This window comes from Aulonocara sp. 'chitande type north' Nkhata Bay, linkage group LG10, assembly GCF_057382095.1.
Source record: "Aulonocara sp. 'chitande type north' Nkhata Bay isolate Kocher_YH1m ecotype deep benthic linkage group LG10, A_spYH_male_GT1.1, whole genome shotgun sequence".
NCBI lineage: Eukaryota > Metazoa > Chordata > Actinopteri > Cichliformes > Cichlidae > Aulonocara > Aulonocara sp. 'chitande type north' Nkhata Bay.
The window spans coordinates 16,604,522-16,625,814 of NC_141353.1; the positions used below are offsets into that span (position 1 = coordinate 16,604,522).

The 21,293-nt window shown below is 38.8% G+C and overlaps 1 protein-coding gene across 7 annotated transcripts in view; it reads left to right on the top strand.

Moving 5' to 3' along the window:
- Positions 1-21,293, top strand: part of LOC147320557 (neurexin-2-like) — a 133,301-nt gene that overhangs the window by 106,071 nt on the left and 5,937 nt on the right. For 6 of the 7 annotated variants that reach the window (XM_086308661.1, XM_086308656.1, XM_086308655.1 and 3 more), the window contains 3 exons: positions 9,746-9,927; positions 17,732-17,903; positions 20,057-20,146. In XM_086308661.1, coding sequence (XP_086164787.1) covers positions 9,746-9,927; positions 17,732-17,903; positions 20,057-20,146 — 444 coding nt within the window. The remainder of the gene's footprint in view (positions 1-9,745; positions 9,928-17,731; positions 17,904-20,056; positions 20,147-21,293) is intronic. The other variant, XM_086308660.1, reaches the window with a different exon arrangement.

Consider the following 21,293-nt stretch of genomic DNA (forward strand, 5'->3'; position numbering starts at 1 on the left):
TGTAATCCTGCCCATCTGTAACATTACAGTGAGCATTAGCAAGGCTCCTCTTGAGGTGCAGTGAAGTTAATACGTTGGCCATACATTTATGGTAGTCGATAAAAAGAAGAAGGGTCACATTCACAAAGAGTGATGGGTTTTTTTAGTACGTCACAGAGCACATTATAGGTTGGCTTGCTGTACCATTATATTGCATCAGAAACTTCTGCTTGCATGACAAGACAGGACAGTCTTGATATCAAGATTATTGAGAAGTTAGGTCCAAGTTAGGTCTTGGTGCATAATGGATATTTCAGCTTCTAAAAAATTAACCAAAAAAAGAACCAAGAGGAGAAAAAAATATATTAAAAAATATAAAGACTGCAGAGGTGCTCGATGAGAAAGAGTCTAAAACACAAAAATGAATGAATGTAGCTGCAGACTAAAGGTTTCTAGGAAATCCATTTTTTCAAGGTCTTGTAGTGTTTTCAATTCTCAACAAAGTAAAACCCTGTTATAATATGCTTTGCTAGAGGTGCACAATTGTGTCATGCATGTTCCTTTTTTTCCATAGGCCATATAACTGGCAGATTACAGGTGCTTATCAGAGCACTGCAGTGTGCATTTCGGGATCTCAAAATCACATTCGTCATTAAATACAATAATATCTGAGTTGGGATGGTGACACCTGTTCTTACTGTGATCACAGCAAGTAGGATTTTACACTTCAGCTGATGTCCTTTAGCAGCTACTTTGGCAGACATGCAGCAGAGGAGCAACAGCTGTATCGGTTTATAGCCTGGTAGAACAAACTCCTGTTGTTTTGCTTTGGAGGCGCATTATTGATAAATCATTAAAAGCCCGCTCTGTGTTTTGCCAGTTGAATGCTTTTAATCTGAAGCAGCAGTGAGAGGAAATGTTCAGTTTGCATTAGCAGTAGCATGCGTGTGCCACCATTTTAACACAACCCAGCTGAGAGCATAGCATTACACTGTCAAGCACATCATGGACAGTTAAGAATGGGTTCAAAGTTAATGCTTTTTTCATTCGACACATTCTTCTTTGGTGCCAAAACCTGCTATTTGTATTACCCACAATGCAACTTTATGATTCAGTTCGATGTATTAAAGCATAGGCTAGGCCACGGAGGTCTATTAAGCAGACTATATGTCCTCACTACCAGATTTTTATTCATTCCCAAACTTGTAGTCTTCAGTTCTAACCGACATTTATCAGATTTAATGCAGCTCCCTCTGGAGCCACTCAAGCCTTTATGCAACTCCCCAAGACCAGCAAACACACTTTGATGTGTAAAAGTGATGAGGTCTCCCTTTAATATAGCTCTGATGTGGCCTGAAGAGAGAAAAGTGAACTGTAACTATTAGGCTCATCTCAGTGAGATAAAATAATGCTGCTTTACTTGCGTCATCATTCCCTCTGAGTTCTTTGACAATTTGAATCCATGGTGGGAATAGGGCACTCCACCAGTAGCAATCAGAGCTACTTTATACTGCATAAATTAAACTAGAAGCACGCTGAATGGCTTCTTCGTCTTCTCCTGCTTCTTCTTTTTGCTGCTCCCTTTGCTTCCTCCATCTCTTCTTTCCAAACCTTCTCCTTCACTACATCCCTGAGCCGTCTCTTTGGTCTTCTTCTTTCCCTCCCCCCTGGCAGTTCCATCTTCAACATCCTTTGTCTACATTTTCTTCTCTCGCCCTGCTGCCAAACCCCCCTCCTCCTCCTATGTCTTCAGCAAACACTAACACAGTTTCCACCGGCACCCTGCTGGCAACATCAGCAGCGGCGCTTGTTGTTAACCCAGTCCTCAACTGATCTGGTATGGAAATCTCATTCTTCACGAAGCGTATTTGATTTAGCAAAGGTTTTACACTACATGGCCTTCCTGATGCAACTCTCCCTATTTACTGGAGAGAAGCACTAGGCGTAGACTGGCTCGTGCCCCTCCCCCCATGGCAGAGTTAAGCACACTGAGTAGCTATTGCTAGAAAATAAATACCATAAGCAATGTTAAAAAATGTTTTCGGTTCCAGATGTTTAAAATACACCTGCCTCACGATCAAGCCATCACAGGTAACTTTAATATCGCTTTATTTCAACAATGACAGCTGACGGGGCAAAGTCTGAGAAGGCTGGGGTCATTATCACTGACATGGTCATAAAAGCTATTGTGGCGCATTGATGGGAGATGTCTTGCACTTGAGTCACTGTCAAAACAGCTTCACCAGGACACACATCACCTGAAATCTGAGCGGGGCAAAACCTTAACACTGGTTTAGAAGACGGGGTTTGTTGGAGGTGCTCTGAGCTGCAGACATTCAATTTAAGAAGTGACAGCGTGGATACATCTTGCTGATAGGAGCAGAAACTGCAATTCAAGCATAATACAGCTGAAGCCTGCGTGCGCCAGCTGAATGTGCATTTATTTAAGATTCATAACGTTTTTCAGTCTGGCTTTTGGTTGATCAGATTTAATTGATTTGATTGATTTGATTTCCGAAGTCTGTGTTTACTGTGCTAAGTATATGATGCCACTTTCTAACGTGAACGCCATATTTTTACTTGGGAGCCATATGTCCTCTCTGTCAGGCTTTAGGCTGCACTATTCATTTTCATCGTTTCAGTGAGCCGTATTTAATAGACCGTGGAAGAAGTGTGCCTCAGATGCCATAAGTCAAATGATAAATTCGAACTTGATATTTCTCCATAACCCTCTATTTCAGCAAACCGCTCACAGATGAAAGATGTATGTGAGTTTATTTTCTTAATTGAACAGCTTTGTTTTCCCAGTAAAGTGCCCTTGTTGCCCTTCACAAACTGTCTGTCTGATGCCTCCACAGCATATTGTACAGTATACTGTACTACACTTGGACATTTTTGCCCTGCTGGAGGCTGGCAGGCCAATTCAGAGCTGTTAATTGACATTATACAGCCTTAGGTGCACTTAGATATGAAAATCCTGATCATAATCACCAGAAATGATTTAAATGGCAATGAGAGGATGAGTAATTTACAGCTTATTCCACTGCTTTGTGTCAGTAATGTTGCTGATATTAGTCGCTTTTTGTATGATTCATTATGACAGCAAATATTCGCTCCCTCTGGCCACAGGAATTCTTTACGACAGCAAGCTCAGGGGGCGATTTCAAACCTTTTCACATCTTAACTGATACATGTGATAAAAATTATCGCCAGCATCTCAGCGTATTTTCCAAGTCCTATGAGCATGTTGCCTCGTCTCTCGCGTATTCAGCTGGCTGAGAGCTCAAATGAAAAGAACAGGATGTTTGAGTGGGTAGCATGCATCTTGGCACAAACAAGCAATCCATACTGTTACATTTGTTGTGTAAAGGATCCATTAAGACATGACAATCACTCATGGTTTCTCTATAGAAATTCAGGTGCTCCATTTACGTAATTACTATGCATTTTTTTTTTAAAAGCGAATTATTCATATGATATCATTATATGCTGAGGGGGCTGTGTTAAACTGAGAGACATTTTTAAAGGTGCAGTGTGTAGCATGTCTAACTCTAGATGACGTGACTGTTGCACCAGCGATGCTACTTTGGTTTCTTTGGCCAGCTTTCTTTAACACTGGAAGCACCAAATATCATCTAATCCTCTTATAACAAAGCCATCATTTCATATTTCATGACTTTTCCTAAAGTGGGTTTAGCCATCACGTAGTGAATTTTCACTACATGTGTATGAAAAGACCACATGTGTGAGATAAAAAGAAAAAAAAGTTACAACCACTTCCACCTAAAACTGCCAACAGAGTCATTTTGACCCCCATAGAAATCAGTGTAAAAACGCTACGCTACACATTAGCACCATGCTTGGTTTCCTGGCAACACGTACATTTTGATAGAAAGGCTAAATATGACTGATATATAAATATTTAGGAGACTGTAGTTAGATAAAAGATTATTAATTACTGCAGAATTGAACAGATCAGGGCCTAAAAAAAAAAAAAAAAGATGAGCTGAGCTGAGCAGAGAATCCAGAGGGTGGAGAACTAAATCGAGCAAATAAACAGTGAAATCCAGAGCAGAGCGGTCAAAATAGGGTTTTAAGCAGAGCAGGACTGCAGACTAAAGAGCAGTGTGGGGTTAACTATTTTACCTTTACAGCATGTAATGAAATAGCCAAAATCATTTATAAAACTAGTAACATCCCAAAACCAAAAACTTAATATTAAACATGTGTTTTGTCAAGTCTTGCTTAGAATTAGAAAAATTAGATGAAAACCAGTAGCCCATTGCTGCTGTTGTTGGAGGATGGAGTCAAAATGACCTCCCGTAGTGTTTCTAGTGTTATTTTCTGACTGGTGATCACGTTTATCGACAGATGTTGCTAAAGCATATAGATCATCATATAGCCAACATGCATGTGATCTGCGAGACAAACTGCATAATTTAGGCTTGCTGCGGGAACCAGATACCAATACCAGTCCCGAGTATTGCTTGATGCTGGCCAGGAGGGAATGTGTTATGCACAGTGTGCGGGCGGGAGGGATAGGCACTAGGGTATAAACAAACCCTAGCCAGCTGCCTTTCATGTTAATCCTGCTTCCTAGTTGTCGCTTGCCAGGGCTGTTGAGTGCCGTCGCCATCGTTGTGTTTACTGTTTCATTCATTGACTTCCTGCCCTTCAACATGACTGACAAGAGGTCAGAATCATAGATGGTATAAAAGAAAAATACGAGCTCTGGGTAGCACTAAATCTTCTTGCTCTCGTGATGGACTGAGGGCAGACTGGATGCTTCATTGACTCACTATCTCATCTTGGGGTACAAAATGGCGTTACGTAAGGGCATGGGCTGGCAGTTAGTGGTTAGCGTGTAACTTTGGTAGATATCAGTCAATCTGTACATTTGACATGAAGTCATGGCTATTAAATCACTGTACTGATCAATTATTTATTCGGATAATGATTAATTTATTTTCTTAATGTTTGAAGCCGTTTGTAGGTCGTTGTCTTACATCTTTTATCTTTAATATCCCTAATTTGATTTGCACAGTGAATATGCTCCATCGCTTTATTATTATTCCCATATATAATATAGTAGACAGCAGGAGCATTGCAGTGCCTGTGTAAAATATAGTTAATTGCCACAGCTGCAAACTAATAATGATGTGATATACAGTGAACACTTTGCAGTTGAGAATCTCCAAGGAGGCCTTGTTATTAAAGCACAGATGCAATGTACAGCCACAAGACAAGAGCAGAGAACTCCCATGAGGTAGTCGGCAGAGAGCGAGCGAGCAGGGAGCTGTTTCAAAGCAACAAATTGTGATGTTTATAGAAATAATTTTGATTTTATGTGTGCTTTCGTTGATGGAGCTCAGCCACAGAAAAGAAGAGATACGAGGAGACGGAACAGGAAGGCAGAAAGGTGTATTGAAATGCTTTAATGTTATGACTAATTCAGGAGTTACTGCTATCTATAGACAGGTGTTTCTGTGCAGGTGTATTAATATTCTATGCACACACAAGGAGTGCTTGCTACCTTTGTTCGCCTTTCTGCTCTGTCTGTTTTCTGTGATCCCAACAGCAAACTAAATGTTTGTGTTTGGAAACCATTTGTAGTGAGACGTTTCCTTGACGGGGGAAATCATTTCTGAGATTAAAGAGTTTTTGTTGTTTTTGTTTATCTCATCAGTGTGTACTGCTCACAAAGAAATCCCTTCTTCCAGCAGACTTAATTGAAATTTCATAATTTCCGAAATACACTTCCATAGGTCCATAATTAATAAGCAGTCACCCAATATCAAGTGTTGTACTTCAAGACCATTTGGTTAATGAGCTTTAGCTTAGTTATTCGGAAATTTGGTCACGTGTAATTGAGTACAGTAAAGACTGGATTGGATTTTTGTCTGCTGTATTTTTGCCGAGAAGAATCCATTAAAATATACGAAATCACTCCTGATACCAATCTGAACTAATGATAAAATTAATACACGGTTTCATGCGTAGGCGTTAGCTGAATCAAGAGGGTATCTACCGATACTCTTCTTTGTTCCATCCACTGCGGCTTAGCGAGTAAACACTCGCAGTTAAAAGCCCTGTAGCCTTGGAAGATATCCACTTGACTAATTCAGTCTGCTGGAGTCAGTTAGTAGCTGCGTCTGAACTTTCCCTCAGCACATCTGTCAGTGTTGTTCACCGTCACTTGCATTAATATCCATTTAGGTTTTGCTGCACCCAGTATGGAAAGAATGAATAATTACAGTGAACAATACATGGCAGCTCTGCCGTGTACATTAGCCTACATGTGAACATGTCAGTTATATTTTAGCTGAGTATATAATAACAGGCAGATATAATTTTCTAACTTCTCAACACAGTTACAGTGAAAGACTACAGGTTAAATTGCTGTTTTCACATGAGATGACTTATCTGGTAATTAAGCATGACTTTGTCGTATTTGAATAGAATGAAGATGCCATCTATTGCTTTGCTAAAATATGATTTTCTTTCATAAATCTACATTTTTGTTGTTATTTAGCTATAACGAAAGTCCCCCACATTTTTCTGATGACATTTGGTGACATTTGTACTCACCACACTATTAAATGTGATGCAGCGATCGACCAAAGACCGGTATTTAGACTTCTAAAACTGGGAACAAGAAGTGCATGAGGCTTAAGCCTCTTGAGTATACTTTTAAAGAGGTGTCCTGGCTTATACAGCACAGTGAAATTTGAAAAGAGGCCTGATATGAAATGGGGTCTCCGAACATGTGGACTGACCACACCGTGGCTTGGCTGCTCTTTGTTTGCTTTCACAAGAGTAAACAGAGCTAGGAATCATGAAGGCTTGTATGATATAATCAACTGCAGCATTATGGTCCTCCAACAAATACCAGCAGTGTTTGATTTTGGCTGAGTATGTGGTGAAGTGCTAGTTTGGAACTCCTTATAGGCAAGTAGACTATCTGCACAAGTACTGCACTATATGTTGTAGGGCTGATAGAATTTATTACCATATGCCCTCATAATGCTATGTTGTTTTTCATAACAAAGGCGTAGCATCCGATGGGGCAGTTGGGACAATACCCCGAGGCCCAGAGGATGTGAGGTGGGGGCTAGTTGGCATAGTTACCAGATAATTAGTCCTGCTAATATTTTAAATTCACAATTTTATCTTTTGGACCGAAGCTCGTTTATGCAGTATACATTTTCTTTATTAATTGAATTTTAGCTCTGCAAATATTTACTCTCCACTGATTAAAACAGAAACCTTTTCTAAATGCATTTTGATGGCACAGAGGCATGCTGGGAAATCTTTGATTATTTTATGTTTGTTTGCTTTTTTCTGGCCTTTCTCTCTGTCATTTGTGGTTGATGCAGGCGAACCTGTTTACATCTCCTGTGATGCTGTTGTAAATTATGTTTAGCAGGACTTTTTTTTTTTTAAGTACGGTTGAAAAGAGGAAGGAGAGAACAGGATGAGTATACCTGCAGGACTCTGGGTTTAAGCAGTGTTGTCAGTGAGCGCAAGGTCCGAAAGATAAAGTTGGGACGGTGAGTAGTTTGCGTTTTTATAGAGCACTGAAACATTGTTCTCATTTATAGGCTGGAAATATACAAATAATACTGTAATATGTGTGCATGATGTATCTAGAAGCTGGACCATAGGAAACGATTGTGAATGAGGAGTCCTATAAATAAGTCTGTGACGATCTGTGGGTAATGGGTTTCTCTCGTTTGTTCCATGCTTACACACATTACAGATGTTTTTATATGATTTTCGCGAGGCTGAATCTGTTTTGGGCTTTTGGAAGATGGTGCAAGTTTATAGCATGAGCTTATTTAAATGTGTCTGTTCCTTTGAATGCTTTTATCCGTGGTTCTGATCAAAAGCTGGAACCATGTTATTGATATTAGTATTACTGCTACTATACCATGTAATATTTTTTTACACAAATATACATTGTGTGTCTGTGTGTGTGAGAGAGAGAGATCCTGCTTTGGTTGCTGGCAGTAGGAACCTAAAAAAAACACCGTATCTGCCCCGGGGCCCATCGCAGAGTTGTTACGGCTGTGATTCGTAACCTATTTTGTTTAAGACACAATAAGACACGGGCATAGTAAGCAAGATAGTGGTTTGAAAATGAATCTAGAAGCCCATTACACATCACTGTGAAAAATAACAAAGTCCCCTTGCAAAATTCTGCAAAGAAAAGTAATCTAAGAAGAAGAGACGAATCTACAAGGACACACAAACCTTTTCAGTCTTCTCAAAAGTAATTTGGGAAGAGGAGACTAAGAGGCCAGCTGTGAGTAACATTAACTGAAAGGAAGAAGCCAATAAAACCGCTCTTTGATGTGACTAATGTCACTGACTCATATTCGACTGCAAATCCCTGACATTAATTAAGATTACCTCAGTAAGAAATAATTTTGTTTTAAAATAATTGCTGTCAGAGAACCTGCCCTTTTAATTTAAATTCAAAGCCAGCACAGGATGTTTTTCAGCATTTGGATTAGGCGTTTAATGTTAAGAAAGCATCCAACCAGCAGCTTGATCTGTCAATAGGAAACCTGTATGGTGAGTGCCCATTACGCTGAAGAGTGGAGTCTTTGTAGAAGGTTGACATTGAGGCTACAATTTTGTCTCAAGTGTTTCTCTGAGCTTCTATACTTAAATCTTTGAGAGATTCGGGCATTGAAAACCACCAGTCGTGAAACCAGCTCTTAGGTTTCAGTTGCTGAAACGATCCAACACGAGTTTATTTGTACTTTCTTAAGTAATTCTCATTTCTGCTATGGCCACGTATTACAGTGACTGCACTATCACCTGCCTTTATGTAACTTTGTAACCTGCGGACAGCGCTTGGTTCTCACTTAGATTTTCCACATTTAAACTATGAAAGCTGTGTGGATTATATTAAATGGCTTAAAGTACACAAATGAAAGAATTTAGCAAATTATTGTTGAAATGCCTTTATGCAGTCTGTTAGTTTTTTTTAGAATTTAGGAAAATGTAACAGGTGTCACAAGAGGTGTCATGTGTACAGGCTGATCAGCATATGGATTCTGCAATTTAAGCAAGGCAAATGTTGTTTATGTTGTTTATCTCAAGGAGACAAAAATCTTGCTGAGCACAGAGGAAAGACTTCCACAGTAAAGGTTCAAGCAGATATATTTCGTTCTCATGCACCTCTTAGATTCTGCACCAGCTGCTATTTTGTATTAATATCAAGTGTTTGCGATGCATTTTAACTGTGATTATTAAATGGTTGGCTAAATGACAAAAAACAAACTGAACTGTCCAGAATATCATCCTTATCTTTCAAAAACCAAGAAGGTACAGGGACAAAAGATGCTGCTAGTTTCTGGATTTCCATGGTGCAAGAGAAGTTTACATTTGTGAAAGCAAAGCTTTATCAAAATGAGTAGTTCAGGCTATTTAATGGAGATTCATGAGTGGGTTTCTTTAATAAATCTCCCATCTTTGGTTGAAGTTTTTCTCTGCCTATGGCATGATTTTGAAAAATGAAAGGTAGTGTTCGTGCAAGGAAAGAGAGACGTGGAATCTCATCTCTTTATAATAAGGATTGGTACTTCCAGAAAAAAAACCTAAAAACGAACAAATGTTAAATTAGTTAAAAGAACCAAGGCTAAGGGAAGACACCTGATAAAGCAGAACTAATTATGTTAAAAATGCTGCCTGTTTTTAAAAGTGTCTCTGGCTACTGTCTGTCCTCTCATCTTTTCCTTATTGCCTCTGTTCCCAGCTGGCACCACGTATATCTTCGGGAAAGGCGGAGCTCTCATCACATTCACCTGGGCCCCCAATGAGCGCCCGAGCACCCGAGCTGACCGCTTAGCCGTGGGCTTCAGCACTCAGCAGAAGGATGCCATCTTGGTGCGAGTGGAGAGCACCCATGGGCTTGGAGACTATCTTCAGCTGCACATAGTAAGAACGTGAATCTGTGTGGCTTTAAGTCACAAAAAGGGAAGACTGGTATGGTATCACACTGCTACGATAGATTAAAAAAAAACACTTAAAGGAGATTAGAATTTAAATATTTCATACATATGACCTGCGGCTCTGAACACTCTGAATACTATGCTCATTCTTTTTCTGGTTTCTAAATATTACAAGTGGAGTTACTTAGACAGAAAATGTAAGAATGATTACCCAGAGAGATTTTAAGATACTTTTCTATTCATTTTATTTCCTTCTCCGAGTGAGTCTGCTCATACCACCTGCATCCTGTATTCATGAGCTTAAAATCATGTTGTGATTATACGAGAGCAGTGTAGAATAAATTATCCTTAATAGCATTTATGGTCATTCATATTGTGCTATTTAATGTCACACTTTGCAAATATGGTTATAAAGAAGCATTGTGATTGGTTTAGGAGGCGAAAAGGACAACATACTTTGTATGTCATGGAAATCTGGTCTGTGTGAGGTGTGAAGCCTATCAGAACTGTTCAAATTAGTCTACTCTGTCTGCAAACAGAAGAGTGCAACAGCAACTATTTGAATGCCCGAACAACATGTACATACATAGTTAGAAACAAATGAAACCATGAAATGAACGTCACTACACTGAAATGTGAACTTTTTATTCAAAAGTTTAAAAAAAAATGCTGCTGTAGCTTCTTAAGTGTTAACCTTTATTATTCAGGCCAGGTCTGCATGTTGAGGAGGCAGAGAAAGAGCCGTCAGGATAACATCACATGACCTTTCTGCAAAATGATTCACAACATTTGGATATCTGTTGGCACTGCACATATGCACAGAGCTTTTTTGGAGGGTGTAGATTACAGTAACTATGATGTCATCATGTGCTTCAGAGCGGCTGCAGCTACTTCTCAAATGCTCACCAGCTTCCGACAACAAGGCAGCCATGTAACTCAGGGGTTCTTAAAGGGAAACCCTAACAAGAGATTTCAGCTTCCCTCACGAGTTGCCACAGAGCGTGTTATTCTATCGATAAACTGGTAAGCCGTTCCTGATGCTGATTGCAGTACTTTCAACCTTTACGTATGTGAACAGTACGTGGTTGCTGTCGTACTGGCAGCATTTCCATGAGCAGTTAAATAAATATAGACAGCGCAGAAATAGTTACAGCTACAAAAAGGGGAAGAAAAAGACGGCTAAGGTGCCAAAGTTTTATTTTAGTAAACTTGTAAGTCACATATCATCATTTCTCTCCAGATAAGCTGATGAAGGCCCAAAAAAACAGGAAGCAAACTCACATTTGCTGGTGGAGTTCTAATGCTCTAATCTTAATTAAATGAAATGGATATAACTAAACCTCTCGGTCTATTTTTAAATGACGTTTTAACTAGACTTTGTCCTTATTCTAACTTGGCGCAGAAGCATCACAGCTTGTGTGATTCACCGATTAGTGGCATCTGAGTCCAAATATTGGAATAAAATAGGAATTAATAAATCACACAAGTACAAGAAGGAGAAGAGGCGCACGCACGTCAGCAGACTACGAGATATTTTCTGGTGATGAACACGTGTGTGGATATGTGTTTGCGTGCCTGTGTGTGTGTGGTCGTTGAAGCCAAGTGGCGCCTCAGCATCTGCCTGCAATGGTGCCTTTTTCTGGAGGGAAATCAGGCTTTTTAGTATGGAGCCACAGGACAGGTGTGCCGTGATGAAAACCAGAAGGGAGATCTGTCAAACGTCTGTGAATGGTGTAATAATTAAAATCACATCTGTTGACAAAACTCGTAACTCGAAGTCGCTATCTTATTAGCAGACACTTTTGTGGTAAACACTAAAAGGAAAAAAAGCCTTTATAAGATTACAAATCTGACCTTTGAAAGCAAAACTTTGGCTCCTCTTATTTTTAATTATTATTTCTCATTTGAATTGGATTCATTCTGATTAGGAAGCTTTGAGGTCAGCTGTCTGGTGTTTGCATGTGTGGATGCACACGCACTTAGTGTCATATCCACTAAAGTAATGAATATGTCCTCAGTGGCTAATCTAATCTGTGGCACGTGTCTGATCAGCTCCCTGAAGACAGCTAGTGTCCGTTCCAGGGGACCAGTTCAGCTCAGAAGCTGCCGTTTTGGGCATGCATAACCACACAGTTACATTACTGTTTTGGGCATTGGCAGAAGCAAAGACGAATGGACCCCATGTGCAGAAAGAACCCAGCCTGAAAACAATCTGATTGAATTGTTTATATTCCAAAAAACAAAAACAAATAAGTCTTCTGATGAAAAAGTTTTTATGACCCTTCTGAAAGCAGTTGTGAATTACGTGTGCGCCTCTTTTATTCATATCATTTTTATTCTAAAAGGAATTTGAATTGTAATATCAGTCTCTGTATTAAAGTACCTGCTGTTAAGTGTGGAAAAGTACTTTCTACCTGATTTATTGGACTCATTTGATCTAATATTGAACTTTTTGGTGCAGATACAACGCACAGAAGCAGGTAAAAGACTAGAATAAAAAACATCATGCACAAAATCTGTTGTTGGATGAACACAATTTAACCACGTGATTTAACCAAGTAAAATAACCAATTTTTGAACATGTCAAAGTATAGTATAGTATACTTACATTGACTTGAAGTGATTTATTTATGTAGAGCGAAATTTGGCAACTAACCACTCTGACTAGATTGTATCATGTCATCTCAACAAGAACAAATTAAGCTGCTGAATTTCATGCAGATGCTACTTGATTTAATTGCGTTCACCATAGAAACATGAAATTATTTAGTTCAAATTACAAGTTTGAATCTTGTACATGTAACAACCACCCAATTTCAATTTTTTGAGTGTGCTTGTCAGCATCTCCTCATTTTCCACACCACATTGACTCTGTCTCTTAATCTTAACTCTGAGTGCAGGGCAAGGGGAAAGAAGGGGGGGCATCACATTTGTCCTACCAAACCAAATACATCCATCCATCCATTCGCGTCCGCTTATCCTTTTCAGGGTCGCGGGGGGCGCTGGAGCCTATCCCAGCTGTCATAGGGCGAGAGGCGGGGTACACCGTGGACAGGTCGCTAGTCTGTCGCAGGGCCAACACACAGAGACAGACAACCAGTCGCACCGTGCCACCGTGCTGCCCTAATCTTAACTCTGAGTGCAGGGCAAGGGGAAAGAAGGGGGGCATCACATTCGTCCTACCAAACCAAATACATATTTTTGTTTTAACGGATATTCTGCTAATTGTAATTTGCACATATATCACATTATACTGAAAAAACAGATAAAAACTGTAGTGTTGAACATTTAAGCAAAAGTGTTTTTCCTCCACATGTCATTTACTTGACATATTTTGGTCCAAAAATCCTGCCCTGGATGTTTTTGTTTTTTTAAATCGTCTCATTTAAATTGCATTTCCAGTTTTAAATGTCTGAATCTGACCTTGCCAGCCGTAGACTGTTGCTAGTAAATGCAAGGATTCCTGCCTGCGTGCAAAGTGAGCTGAAAACATTTTTCCTAGCATCTGCCAAGTCCTTGCGCACAGACAGATTGCTGAGTTTGACACCTTATTACTGCTCAGCGGAGGGAAATCCAAAGCAGTTCAGGTGATGTTGAAATCTTTTTTTAGTTTCCCAACAATTTCACACCTTCTTGTTTTGTAGAGACATAAGTTGTGATTTGTTTTAATGTATTCTGCTTTAGTGTTAATTCTTCTTTTTATCTCATTCTGTCTCCACGCTGGAATTTGCCCTCTGCAGAAGAGGACGACTGAGAGCAAAGCTGGCTTGAATAACAGTTGAAAATAGTAAAGGAAACAAATGATATGAGCTTTTTATGGTTTCGATTTTCTTCAGATTTCACCCCTTTCATTCAAAACTACCACTGTGATGAATAATTACAGTGGGATTTCAGAGCTGCTGAAGATTGCTGTAATAAACTGGTCACATGGTTAGCTCAAAAATATGACTTTGAACACGGTACATGCACCAGCTTAAAAGACCAATTATTCTGCACAAAAGCAGCAAACCATCACCGTATTCAGTTGAGAGCACATCAGAGTGGCCAATGCTATTTTCAAATGGTCATGTTTTTAATGAGTGACTAAAAGATGAAACAAAACAGAACATACACTGTGCAAAATGGAGACTATTAGAATTGTTAAAGCAGTGCTTCAAGAGCAAAAGATCAACTTACTGGATGAGATTTGGGTGGACCTCAGTGATTCCTTAATCTCACTCCTCTCCCCAATATTATTAAGGTGATAAGCCATTTAGCTATATAGCCAGAATATATTTTACAGTAATAATTACACATTTTTATGCAGAACTTATTTTAGTTGGGAATCAGTGTCTTTCATAATCTTTGAAATTTTATAGCTCAGTTTCCTTCATTTAAGATGTGTCGTTTCCATCAGAAATTAATGGAAACCTTACCCCTGACCACAGCGACACACCTGATTGAAGCACATTTTATCATTTCTATATTTCTGAGAAAGATTTGAAGACTCTAAAATCCCAACAGTATTGTCGCAGGCTCCCACCCACCTCTAAAAAGTCTCTAGTAGAGAGTATAGTAAAGCAAGCCAATTCAGAGACAAGCATTTGGCTGGTGACAAACTGAGACAGACAGAAATGCTGGTGGTGTTAAAAGAATCATGATCGGTCCACTCTGTGCTCTGTTTAAAAATATATCAGGCAGCGGCGATGTATTATCACAGAAGAACTGTTAGTATTGTAACTCTTTTAATTCATTTTGTCACGTCATCATTTCATCTGAAGAAGCTGCAAATTCTTGAAATCACATATCCTTATAAAAATCAGTACTTTTTCCCTCATGTGAATTATAGTCAGTAGCAGGTTAGATGAGATACAGGAATGAAAAATCTTTGGGAGAAAAGTAAGAGTCCATCAGAGCGGGTGTCGAAACAGTTTAGTGAGTGTGCAAGAAAATGCACTTCATACAGTTACATGGGCATTAAAAACCACTTTGCAGTTAAGGAAGTGATGTCACAGTCACAGTCAACGAGTTAATGTCAGTCAGATAAAATAACCACAACCATAATAATATATAACTTTAAGCCTTTATATAAACTCAATGCAGTTATCATAATGCTGTGTTTATAGTGGCCAGTTATCCATTCCTTATTTATTCCACAATCATTCAAAAATCTGGCACTCTGCACCCTTGCACATATAAATCTTGAAATATGCTATATTCATGTTGCCGTCTGTATTATCTGTTTGTCTATTCTGTTAAGTACACTGAGAGGAATGAAAAATGCTTTTCCAGGCTGCAGATAAGTTTATTTGTGCTAAAAGTTTTGTATTATGGGGTTCTATAAGGGTCGACTCACAAAATGCTTGTTTCAGCACCACATTGCCTTCAATTTTGTATTTTATCTGGAAAATGCTTTGCCCTGCACACTGAAAAAATGATGCTAAAGGGCAGTGAGTAAAAATGTGATGGGTCATGACCAAGCATCAGTATGTGATAAGTTGGGAGTGAGAATGTGTTGACTAGAATGGCCAAGCTTTTGTTTACAAAAACCGGGGTGCATTAGTGTTGCTTTGCCAACTGTCAAAAGGTGCTTCAGGGCTATTTTGCAATCACTCTCTAAGACTGAGTAAGCAAAATAGGAGCAGCACTTTTTGAAGCCATAAGGACCCCCAGGCAGACTCTCCTGGCCCTGGAGATTTTAATTGTTGTCCAGAGGACACGAGTTGAAATTTGACCTGAGGTCGCACTACCCTGTAGCTGCCTAATGACTACTCATCAGTTTGCATCATCGGAAGAATATTTAAACTACCGACATCCAAAGTTGTCCATTTAGGTTACAGATAAGTATACAAAGAAAATATAAAGGATAACACTGACAATAAAAAATATAAGGAATTTATAGTAAGTGCGTATCAAAAGGCATTTAAAGGATTTCTCATTTGCCAAAGTGTGTCTTTGTTCTTGAAGGGGTGTACATGTTCTGTGAATTTGTGTGACTTTAACTGTCCAGCTTTTGTTCAGGGATCATAATTCAATTCAATTGCACATATTCACCTGTTCATGAGTTCATGATGGCTTTCAGGTGATTTTAGAAAGCATAAAAAGATAACAATCCTTAAAACTTCTGTACTTAACACCAGCCATGTCAGCAAGAATAATTATTTCAAATTCAAAAGGTTTCTCGAATGGTTTTACATGTGATTAGAGGGTAAGAGCAAAGCACCGAGACAGGTTTTACATCACACCATCAAGGAAGGAAAAGAAGTCTACGTATTTGAATTTTTAGCCTTTGAGTCAGTAATGCAGTACTGGAGGTAGAAGAAAATGGGGAACAATCAGTTATATGAAATGGTGCATGTCAAGGAATAAGCTGTGCAGCTCATTTCTGACAGTAGAGGCAGGGAATCCAATTGCAATGCAAGGCCCACTGTTGAACATATTTACATAATGGCTGTAAGGCCAGTAGATATTGTGCACATCATAGCATGGAAGGCCAGCAGTTTGCAAGATTTTATTCAAATAAAACACAACTCCAGTCATTTTCACTCTTTACCTCGTCTTTCCTCGCTGGTTCAAGGTCTGATACGGTGTAACCAGCTGCAGGAGTCGAGATTGTTTGAATAAGAACCTTCAGATTCTTTTGTCCTTGACTGTAAACATTTGAGATACACATGTTATGGGGTGGGATAAAAGTAGAATATTACTGCATGTGTTATACATATCATAATATCACATTGCATAATCTCTGGTCTACAATGAAATAAGTATGGTCTTTTGATTTATTTCTCCACCTTTTCTACTTACTTACTTACTTCTGTATTAAACCAGCATTAAAGGTTAATGCTATAAGTCGAGGGAAAGTGGCCCCGCAGCTTTATGTGTTGTTTCTCACTATGTCTATTATAACCACCTTAGCACTTTGTCCTTGGCTTGCATTTAAAATGACTGCGAGGCAGTGAACGTACAAGGGCCGGACAGGCACAGAGACCCCACAGAGTTTGCTTCCAATGTTTCTTATTAGTACCAAACAAAGGCTAGTTTGAGAAGCAGATTTGACCTTTGAGGAAGGTTGGCAGGAGTAGGTAGAGGCTGACAGGGTGAGAAGTTGGTCAACCAAAAGAGAAACAGCAGGATTCTGTCAAGAGTGATCCACATCAGGAAAGTGGAGCTGGCTGCTGAGGGGAAATGGCACTGAACCCTAAAGAAAGAACTAAACATACTGCCCATGTCACAAAGGATATGGGTTTCCGTTTAAACAAGGTTACTGGCCTGACAAGCAGATAGATTAAACTTGTCAAGCCATTGTCTCTTTAGTCAGAAAAGTGTGAAAAATATTATAAAAAGATAAACATCACCAATTTAATTAAAACAGTTCTTTTGATGTACAAAGCAAATATCAATATTAAATATAATTTAATAATACACGCCAAACGGCACGCAATCTGCTAAGCTGTAAAATAAATGCATAAATAAATACTAGCAATAATTACTATTTTATCATTCACAACTGACACTGTATTGTTCAACCTGTGTTATATGCTCTTAATAGTGATATCCAGCAGCAGATTGAAGTGGGGCATAATGCCCCCCAGGGCAAATGCCCTAAGGCTCAAAGTACAGGCCCCGAGGAGGAATACAGCAGAGGAATACCTCTAAGTAGGGTTAGCCCTTACTTTCATTTATTTTTAAGTGATTGCTCAACATGTTTCACTATCTTGGACTTTCCCCAAACCCATTTGTGGCAATGCTCGCTTTTCCTACCGCATCTGTCATTTGCCTAATGAGTCACGTTCATTCTTGTTTTTGTGCAGGATCAAGGAAACATTGGTGTCATCTTCAATGTGGGGACAGATGACATCACTATTGATGAGCCTGCTGTCATAGTAAATGATGGCAAGTACCATGTTGTACGCTTCACACGCAGTGGTGGCAATGCCACTCTCCAGGTGGACAACCATCCAGTCATTGAGCGTTATCCACCAGGTAAGGTTAACAGGACAAACTTTGGAGTTATTACACGCATAGTAAGACAGCATGAAACTTCTGGATCAGAGAGAAAGGGTTGCATGTCTGCCTATTTCTGCCTTGGCAGTTTGCCCAGTGAATAATTTTAATTCAGTGTTCCTGCGTGGTTATTTTATCAGTTTATAAGAGATCTATTAAAGTTGCCTCATGCAACTAAAAATTATGTGTTTGTGTAAAAATATAATAGTTTGAAATGAGTAAATCTCCTTAAAGCTGCCTTTTTGAGTTTAGCAATTCAGGTATATTCATCAGCTGCTGCCGTATTTGCATTTAGTTTGGTAGAGAGGTGGGAAGATGTGAAGTTGTGGCTCAGGTGGGATTCTCTAGACTTTTCTAAATGGTGTAATATTTAAGCCATTCTTGTGCGGCTTAAGTGCTATTTCAGCCCAATATAGCAGTGTTTTAGATGTGAATGTATGAACTGCTAGCCTTAAATTTATATGATAGTGTTGTTTTCAATAAATATTCACTTGACAAATTCTTGCTGACATTCAAAATGTGGCTGTGATCATGCTTGATCATACTTAATCTGTCTGTTGTTAGATACAAAATAGTGTAGATTCACTAAAGGGAGACTGTTATAATGATAAGTTATATAACAGTTTTATTTTATGTGTGGTAACTTATGATAGTGAGTAAAAATCACTCAACTGTGTGCACACAACATATACATGGACCCAAAAAAGAAAAGATACATACATAAAATGATCATAACTGGCTGTGCTTTAACCTGTTCTGAACCAATCTACCAATTAACCTTATTCAGAGCAGGTGCACCAGCTGGCATAGTGGGACACAAACCACATCTTTTCTGTGCCTCCAGCTGGTGTTCAAATCACAGATGCATATAACATGAGGGCACATGCAAGCATGCAATTGGGTAATGAAGATGGTGTGCACCTTTATGTCAGCTCCCACTCAGCAATCAGTGATATTTGAAACATTTCACATGGCAATGCATAGAATAGTTAGAAATAGGGAGTGCACATCACACAAGTTTCTTGTGCCTTAAATAGATATCAAATATCATGGAGTATTTTTTTCTGGCAATTTGTTTGAGAAAAAAAAGGCAAACATATTTTAACATCTTCACTATATTACAGCTTACAGTATAACCAGGCATTTAACTGCCTTTCCATTGTTGTGCTGTAATGGTTTACTTTAGATTCTAATAATTATTCATATTTGTATTAATTACAAATTTGTTGAAAATGTTTGCAAATAATAATCTCAACAGAATGTGAATGGAACAAAATAATGTCACAATAATTTACTATCAGTTTTAGTGACCCTGTGGCTGATGATTGATAGAAATTCCTCGGTGCTAGGTCTAAATAAAAATCTGGGCTCTCCTAATGTCTAGAAACAATTCATACTGTAATTACTGTATGTTGCTTGTTCTTGTTTTATTTTAATTTATTTGTTTTGCATTTGCATGTGTTTAAAGGAGAGCTGAAGTCCTGTCTCACCAGGGAACTGTTTGTGTCTCGTTCAAATAAATGAACAAGACAATGAATGAATGAACACCAAAGAGACTTAAAATTGCAACTCCCATAAGCCTTTGATGTTGACATACTGTCACTGCCTTCTGGGAGCTCGAGTAAAAACACTGCATGTATACCATGCGCTGCATTGGAAAAATGCATTTTGGCACTGAAGTGAGCGAGACTTTGGCTCTCTGTGAATGCAATCAAATTCATATGCTCCTACTCTAACTACATGACTTTTTATCACTGTCTAAATGCAACTGTTTTCCTGATTTGATTGGTTGTTTCTTATGAATGAACGTCTGTTTTATAAAGTACATAAAATTATTCGTCTGTAATTGGTAATTACTGAAGACGATGCTTTGCTTGGAAAAAAAAATAGCTAAATAACACTAACTAGAGTAGCACATTATAAATAGCCTAAACGTTGCTCTAATTAGCATTAACAGTGTTACTCATAATAACTAGATAACACTAAGTAAAGCTCAAGTTTCTTTTAACTCACAGCTGAGTTAAAATTGATAACTTGTTAAAAATGTTAGCCGTTATAACTTTGTTTCTAACCATGTGATGTTTCAGCTTGCAGACTTTAACCTTTAATCTGTCTCTCCAAATTCTTTGAAGGACACTATGATAATGAACGACTGGCTATTGCTAGGCAAAGAATCCCATACAGACTTGGTCGGGTAGTTGACGAGTGGCTACTCGATAAAGGTAAAAAATATAATTGATTAATTAATTAATTAACCCTTGAAATAACTAGTAAATAAACTTCCCCCCCTGAGAGGTGCAGTGCCAGAAGACAAGGGTGACAAAGTGCAGGTTACCCAGACGTATACATTTCCATTTTAATTGGAACTTGTACCGGCTATGAATTTTAATGGCCACAGTATAGCTTTAAGCAGAAGAAAATGAGTGTGGAAGCAAACGGATATGGCGTGCTTGCCATTTCTTTTTGTCATCCTTATACCTTGTGGAGAGGCTGCACCTTAACAAAGATTTTAAACTAAATTAACTAAAAGCGCATAACCCTTGTCTAACCCTCTATCATCCCTCTTAACCACTGTGTGTAATTAGATACTGTGTGTAATTATTCTACATAAATATCATTAAAATGCTGTGTAACGTTTTCATTAATACCAGTGAAGCTAACACTGGACATAAGCTGACTAGGCTTTGTTCCTAATAACTGAACCATATTTTAAACCACAGCTTCAGGATGTGTTCACCCCAGTGAACCTCTTTCCATTTTTCTTGTTCCCTGTAATCTTGTGCTGCCTTGCATTGTACTACAACGAGCACATCAGACTCCCAAGCTGAATTTTTTTTTTTGCTGCAACAAAACAACCCTGACAGGCTGTTAAAGTAGATCACTGTTTGCAGCCATTAACTTTGCTAATAAGTATTCTCCTGAGTTGGGCCCATTACCGCAGCCCTCCTCCTCAGATGTAACACTGCTTATCAGTAAAGGTGCTGACAGCGGTGCTGTTGAATATCATTGCCCCTTTGAGGAGGTAAAACAATTGGACCGTGGGGGAAACCCACGGAAAAGCATGTGTTAATGGCCTAATGGCTGATGAAGTCAGTGGGAGGAGGGAGTCAAATTTTTATTGTCATTCGGCTTCAAACTGTCTGATGTGTGGCAAGACTGCCATTTTAGTAGTTACCTGTTAAAAGGAGCCATAAGATACATATCTTCACACCTTCTTTTTTCCCCCTCTAAAGCTAAGAGACAAATATAAATATCATTTTCCCACAGGCAGCTGCTAACTTATTCAGTGACATTTCAAAATCATAAATAAACATCTAAATAGGCTTTAAGCCTCCTCTTCTTGTATGTGCAAAGTCAAAATTATAAACT